Genomic DNA, 7,068 nt, shown 5'->3' with positions numbered 1-7,068 from the left:
TAGAGTCCTCTCTTCACTTGCAATTATTCTCAAGGAATATAATCCTGTTCCCAAATTCCCACCCTGTGACAAAGGCTCAATTCCACCTGACATGTCCTGTTGTGCTGGGCCTACCTGGATTTTCCTGGATGCTCATCTGCAGGCCTACCTTCTCTGCAAACTGTCAGAACATTCTAGGGACAACTGCTTTCACACAACCACTTCGCCATCAACGTTCTGCTGTTAAGCCCTGAACATGCAACCTGCAGAGAACTAATTTTGAATTTGTCCTGGGATAGCATCCAGGTTCTCATGATACTAAAATAAATAAAAAGTTTACTCACAAAATGTAGCCAGCTAATGTCTTCAAAAGGTACCCTGTATCAAAGTACCAAGTAGGTGGGGATAATTAGAAGGAAATCAACAAAGTTTGCCAAATAGTCATCTGAAACAAAGCTGAATTTATTTGCCTGCCTGGGAGGAAAGAGCCACATCACTCAAGCACAAGTTTGGCTGGTAGCTCCATGTAGTACTTGAAAGGACCAGATAGACAACAAAGGAAGGAAGTAGACCAAATCTGATGATATTCTGAGTTCAGGTCTCTAGTTGGCACCCAAAGCTAAGGAGAAACTCTTCTTTGCAACCAGTCGTTGCACTGGTTCGCTTCTTAAAAGTGCAGGCACCATTTCCAATTATGCCCAGGATGATCTGATGGACTTGGTGTCACTCAGGAAATTTGATGTGTTTTCTTGAAGTTGGCCAAGTCTTTCTTTAACAGCATCAGTAGCACATTAGTAATAGGTTTTGTCAAGTAAGATTAACCAGTTACCTGCCTCTTCACTGATGTCTTTTGGAACCGCCAGACCAAACTTCTTTTCATTTCGTTAAGGCAAAAGGCAGAGAAACATACATGTATACTTAGAAAAACAAATATTATATAAACATGGTACCCTTCAAAGCTGTAACAGAGCAAAATATAAGAGGCACTAAAACAAATACTTCTACACAAATGTTGACAGCAGCCCTATGCACGACAGCCAAAAGGCAGACAAAAACCAACTGTCTATCATCGGATGAATGTACAAAATCTGCTACATACAAACAACGGAATATTATTGAACCACAGATAGGAATGAAGTAGCAATACATTTTACAACATAGATGAACTTCAAAAACATTATGCCGAGTGAAAGAGGCCAGACACAAAAGATCACATACTGTATGACTACATTTACAGGAAATATTTAGGTAAATCCATAGAAACAGAAAGCAAATTGGTGGTTGCCAGAGGCTGGGGGTGTGAAGATAACACGCTAGTGCTTAATGGGTACAGAGATTGCTTGGTGGGTGATGAAAATGTTTTGGAAACAGAAGGGGTAGTTGTACAACATCATGAATGTACTAAATGCCACTTTACAATTGTACTTTACAATGGTTGGTTGTTCTGTGATTACCCCTTAGTTGTTAAAAAAGAAAAAAGAAAGGGAAGATAAAGGGGCACAAAACTTCATGGTTCTTTGAGTCTCACTGGAACAAGGGAAAAAATGAGGGAGCAGAAACAGCTGAACAACTGATGATGATGCATCAACAAAGAGAAAAAGACAAAGAAAAAGACGGGGGTTCTACTTAAGAAACAAGGCTACAGATATTTGAAAAGCAAACCAATAAAATGGATTTTCAAATGTTTCACTATTAACTTCTTGCAAACAACCTACAAAAAATGTAAATGATTTTATAAAGAGAGCACACAAAACATCCAAAAAGAGCCTTTTCAAAGCCAGGGAGAAAGCCTTGCTCTGTGGAGCACTAGGTGCAGACAGGGCCTTTGAAAGGGCAGGGGACTGTCACACAAGCAAATCTGCCACTAATTCCATTCCACAGCTTTAGAAGTCTCCCATGTATTCAATCGCAGTGTGACAAGGATCACTGTATTGTACTTTTTCGTTTCATTTTTCAAAATGAATGTGTAATAATTCCATTCCATATATTGTACATAAACCTATTAATCTACATACGATTACACTCTTTCAGAATTCTTCTGAAAGAGGTTTCTCAGAATTCATAAGTCACTTTCATATATATTATGTACAGGGAAACCATTTTTAAAAAGCAATGACCTTCACATCACATGAGACAGCAGGGATAGATCATGAGGACATTATGCCAAGTGAGATAAGACACTCATCAAATGACAAATGCCATATGATTCCACTTCCATGAAGTGGCCAGGGTAGTCAACTCATAGAGAAAGAAAGTAGAACAATGGCTGCCAGGGACTGGGCAAGGGAGAATGGGGAGCTGGTGTTCAATGGGCATGAGTTTCAGTGTTGCAAAATGGTCTTGAGATCTGCGGCACAACCGTGGGGATGGACTTAATACTATTGAACCGCGCGCTTAAAATAGTTAATGTGGTCCATTTTAGATTATATGTTTTTACCACCATTAAAATAAATTTAATCCCACTCTTCTTGTTAAAATATTAACTTAAAATTAAAATCTTGTTAAAATATTAACTTAATATTGTTGGTATTGCCATTTTACGGCTTTAGAGAAATTATATGTTTCACGAGTTTAGATTCAAACTGGTTGGGATTTGGACACTTTAAAACACTATATTAAAAATAATTATATCAACAGCAGCAATGACAACAAAAAGAGTAACTTAAGCAAAACAACGCTCCTTTAGGAAATCACTTCCGTTTCTAAATAAAAATCAGTGGATTGTGCTTCTGTGTAAACTGTGTACTTTAAAATGTAAAATACCGAAACATGAAAAAAAAAAAAAACTCAAGTAAAAACTGGGAAATCATTTGAGTCAATGCTCCTGTGCTTTTAAAAGAGAGACAAACTACCACAAGCCTCAGGGCGCTGGAGGGGTTGGCTTGCCTTCCTTCCTCTGACCTACCAACTGGCTCACTACTTGCACACCTGGATGCGGCTGCACTACCTGAACAGCGCCTGTTGCCAAAAACACTGGCTGCTGAGTCTGGAGCTGGATATGCTGCGGCTGCTGCAAGACTCTCAACTGCTGAGTCTGGAGCTGGATATGCTGCGGCTGCTGCTGCTGCGACTGTGGCTGCTCCTGCCGTGGCTGTGGCTGCCACTGCGGTTGCAGTTGCAGCTTCAGCGGCTGTGGCTGTGGCTGTGGCTGCTGCTGCCTCAAGACAGAGGGGAGCTGGACACCCTGCTGAGGAACCTGGGCAGAGCCAAGCAGACTCAACACAGCAGCCTGGGGCTGGGGCTGCAGACCACTTCTGGCTCTAGTGGGGTTCACCTTAAGAAGTTGCTGAGCAGGGAAGGCCTGCCCTTGTGTGCTCAAACCTAGTGCGGAACCCTGTGGCCCTGGCTGAGGAGGGTGAGCAGCTGTGGGCTGCTGGAGCTGCTGCAGGGAAACCAGCTGATGGGACTGCTGCTGCGGGCCGGTCAGAACCGCCGAGCCCTGCGGAACCTGGAGGAGTGTCAGAGGCCTGAGACCTTCCGGAGTATTTAGGAAAAACTGAAGGGGTGCTGGAGAAGATGCCTGCACTGCACCGGGCCTTGCATCTGGTAGTGGACCTCCTGAGGACTGAAGGCCACTGCCACTGATTCCTGCAGGAGCGGGGGCACCCGAGCCAGGGGCCTGCACAGGCTTGAAACTGCTCCCCAAAGCCTGGGCTCCCTGGACTGGGCCCTCCACATTGATGGCCTTTAGGCCAGTGGAGCCTGTCCTCAACTGAATGGCTGGCGCTATTTTTATGAATTTGGTGGGGGGCTGGGCAGCTGGACAGGGCCTGCTAACTTGAATGAGAGGCACAGAGGGCTTCTGAGAATGACTTGGTGCCGCAGAAGCAGCAGCAGCAGGAGCAGCAGCAGGAGCAGCAGCTACAGCAGGAGCAGCGGCAGCAGCAGCAGCAGCAGCAGCAGCAACAATAGCAGCAGCAGCAGAAAATGGACGCTTAAGAGGGCTGCCTGCCTGTTGTGGGGGAAAACTGTTACCTGAGGAAATCTTTCTTGAGCTTGAGGGAAGTTGGGTGCGGGGAGGTGGATGTTTCTCTCCCTTCCCCGATACTGAAGACTGGACCCACACAGGATCAGGCTGTTCTGGTGTTTTCCATGAAGAGAGCTGACTAACACTGGCTGGGCCACTGGAGCTGTGTGACATCTTGCCTGGACCTTTGACTTTGCTCTGCACCGATTCCTGGGCCTGACTCACTGCCCTCCCAGCATCAGTCTCTGACCCAGGCCTGAGACAAGCTGAATGGTCATCTGGGAAGGGCTGCCAGGGAGACTTCTGGCTCTTCTGCCTGGCTTTTTTACGTGGCCGTATTTTACCACAGAGAAGCGGATCATTAAACGACTGCATGATGCTTGGCTTGGTGTCCCAGGCCTGACAGCCAGCTTCCCACGCAAATCCGAAAGGGTCTTCTACCTCCTGGGCTGGCCAGACTGGGAGCTGTGGGTCAGCAGCTGTGACGGACTGATACCCTTTAGCAAGTTTCTCCACATCCACTTCTGAAGGCACGGCCAAATCACAGGGTGTGCGTTTCCACGTGTCTACACAACTTCCTGCTTTAGCAATGTTCAGCTCACAAGGCTGACCTGCTTTTCTTTCTTCTTTTTGGCCAGAAGTCGACACTCTCAGCTCAGGAGGAGGTGGACAGTCAGACTGCTCCTGCTGTGGCTTTACAGAGGACCACGAATACCTCTGGAGGCACCGTTTCATCGGGTCGGTATTCATCTTTTGCTTGTTGTACAGCAGCCTGTTTGCAGTGCAGGCAACTGCTACAGAAGGATCGAGACACAGTGGTTCAGCTGTCGCTAAGATCAGCTGGCTCTCAAGCTGAAGCTTGTCTTCCTGGCTCCATTTCTGGCCATCTCTTGTCATCATCTTCACATCATGGGCTAAAGTCTGCATCGTTGGACGTAGGAGAATATGCCTGCTTTGGTAACCAGGAGGTTGCATATTACTGGACTGCCTGTAGTCACGAACTTCTACTATGACACACCCACTATGAAAAATGTTAACCGAAGCTTTATCCAGGACATCACCCAAAGCAGGGGGTAATTCTTCTGCATCCAAGTAGTCCAGCAATGCCCTTTCTTCATAAGGCAGCCGAATGGTCTCTGCAAAGGACCCATCTTCTCTCTGGAGCATCACAGAATACCCCTGATTGCCTGGGTATAGATTGACCAGTAAACATGGCAAGGACTCTCTCCTAACAAGCTTTTCTAACAAGTTTACATTGCTTCTCAATTCCTGAGGATCCTCAGGCTCTTTTCCACATTCTTCAACATAAATGTCATAAAGTTTTTCCTGCAGAGTTTTTCCCGCCCTAGGTGAGTATCTCCTTCTAGGAGGTCTCTGTTGGGCAATTTCAATGATATTCTCTGCGCGATCCAGAGCCTGTTCTAAATCTCGATCCATTGTAACAGAAAACAGGGCCCCTAAGAGGAGAGAAAACGCATGTGCGTTGGTGAAGCAGGGTGGAATCACGGCTGTCATATTAATCTACAGGCCCGCAAGACGCCGCAAATCCACACTGAGTTCAACACGGGCACCTGCCCAGAAACCCGTCCCCAGGGAAGCGCTACCCAATCTATTTGAGGGTTTCTGAAAACATCGGTACCTGAGGGGTCGTCGTCGTGGCCGGGCTTCGCGTCTCTGCGGCCTGGACCGGAAGTGAGCGGGAGGGCCGGGGTCAGCTTCTAGGCGCGTCTGGGCACCTGCCCAGAAACCTGCCCCCAGGGAAGCGCTACCCAATCTGTTTGAGGGTTTCTGAAAACATCGGTACCTGAGGGGTCGTCGTCGTGGCCGGGCTTCGCGTCTCTGCGGCCTGGACCGGAAGTGAGCAGGAGGGCCGGGGTCAGCTTCTAGGCGCGTCTGGGCACCTGCCCAGAAACCTGCCCCCAGGGAAGCGCTACGCAATCTGTTTGAGGGTTTCTGAAAACATCGGTACCTGAGGGGTCGTCGTCGTGGCCCGGGCTTCACGTCTCTGCATGCTACACCGGAAGCGAACGGGAGGGCCGGGGTCAGCTCCTGGGCCCCGTCTATGCGCATGTGCACTCGCTGCACCGCAGGTTCTGGGGCTCCTGCATCTCTAGCCTCCTGGGCGCAAGGCTCACCCACCGCACTTCCGGGTCTGCTGCCCGCACTTGCACTCGACTACTTGCCATTTCACCTTGAAAGCATACATGCAAAAGCATAAGCCACCAACGACGGTATAGATGTATCTTTCGCACCGTGCATAGACATCAGTTTCCACAGGAATGCCGCTGTCGGGAAATCATGGGAAGTTGTCACTGGTCTTGGTGGAAACTTCAACAATTGTTGGCACTTTTGGAATCTCTTGCCATCAGTGGCAGGGCTGCTGTTGGTATCTGTCAGCCACTGGGCTGCGGAATGAGCCCGCGGTAGCAGGGCTTCCATGCCCAGAGACGCCACAGATTTGTGGCAAGCATCAGGATTCTTCCTGTCGTCGTGGAGTGAGCTCCCGCCTGGGGGTGTTCATGTAGATGCACCAGTACCTGACGTTCATTTACATAATTACTCACCTTTATTTCTCCATGTGTTGAGTTAGGGCACTTACAGATTAAAAAATTACGTGGTGGGTCATTACATTGTCTATGGATTGCAGGTCAGGATGGTAGAGAGACATGAAACCATTCATTTCTACAAGGTGATTTGCACCTGATAAGGACGAGAACAATTGTTCCAGGTGATGGCAATAAATTTTCAATGATTAGAGTAAACTGTAGACCTTAGCTAAGATCCTAAAGATGGATTTGCAGCAATATCATTCAGTCTTAGGTAATTTATGGGACATTGTTTTCCATTAACTTTGTTGCCTTGAAATCTCCCAGTTTGTTTGTTTTTGTTTGTTTTATTGGACAAGATCAATAATGTTTTTCTGGGGAGAACTACTCCATAGCCTGTTTTTCTGACTCATGAGTGTGATCTAAATTCTGCCCCTCCCTCCGCTGATATCCCAGGGTGCATCTCACTTATTAGAGAGGTATATCTGCCCTCCCTTCCATGGGATGGACTCGATCTTCAGCTGGCGAATTGCCCCTGTCTTCACTTGGGTTTCCACAAAAGCATTCCCGGAGGAG

At 47.4% G+C, this 7,068-nt stretch overlaps 1 protein-coding gene across 3 annotated transcripts; it reads right to left on the bottom strand.

The window, feature by feature from the left end:
- Positions 1 to 419: 419 nt before the first annotated feature.
- On the bottom strand, positions 420 to 5,990 carry LOC100994965 (transcription factor SPT20 homolog-like 1). 3 transcript variants are annotated; one of them, XM_055106822.1, is made up of 3 exons: positions 5,916 to 5,990; positions 5,586 to 5,839; positions 420 to 5,403 (listed from the first exon to the last, which is right to left on the bottom strand). In XM_055106822.1, exon 3 carries the CDS (start codon positions 5,381 to 5,383, stop codon positions 2,840 to 2,842), a length of 2,544 nt encoding a protein of 847 aa, XP_054962797.1. In that variant the 5' UTR covers positions 5,384 to 5,403; positions 5,586 to 5,839; positions 5,916 to 5,990; the 3' UTR covers positions 420 to 2,839. The 3 variants fall into 3 exon arrangements, with proteins under 3 accessions (XP_054962797.1, XP_054962796.1, XP_054962795.1); XM_055106821.1 differs by having other exon boundaries at positions 5,586 to 5,792; positions 5,916 to 5,971; XM_055106820.1 differs by having other exon boundaries at positions 426 to 5,403; positions 5,586 to 5,627; positions 5,751 to 5,971.
- Positions 5,991 to 7,068: the final 1,078 nt, after the last annotated feature.

This window comes from Pan paniscus, chromosome X (assembly GCF_029289425.2).
Source record: "Pan paniscus chromosome X, NHGRI_mPanPan1-v2.0_pri, whole genome shotgun sequence".
In the NCBI taxonomy this organism is placed as follows: domain Eukaryota; kingdom Metazoa; phylum Chordata; class Mammalia; order Primates; family Hominidae; genus Pan; species Pan paniscus.
The sequence above is the reverse complement of the archived record's forward strand: the minus strand, read 5'-3'. Positions and strand labels throughout refer to the sequence as shown.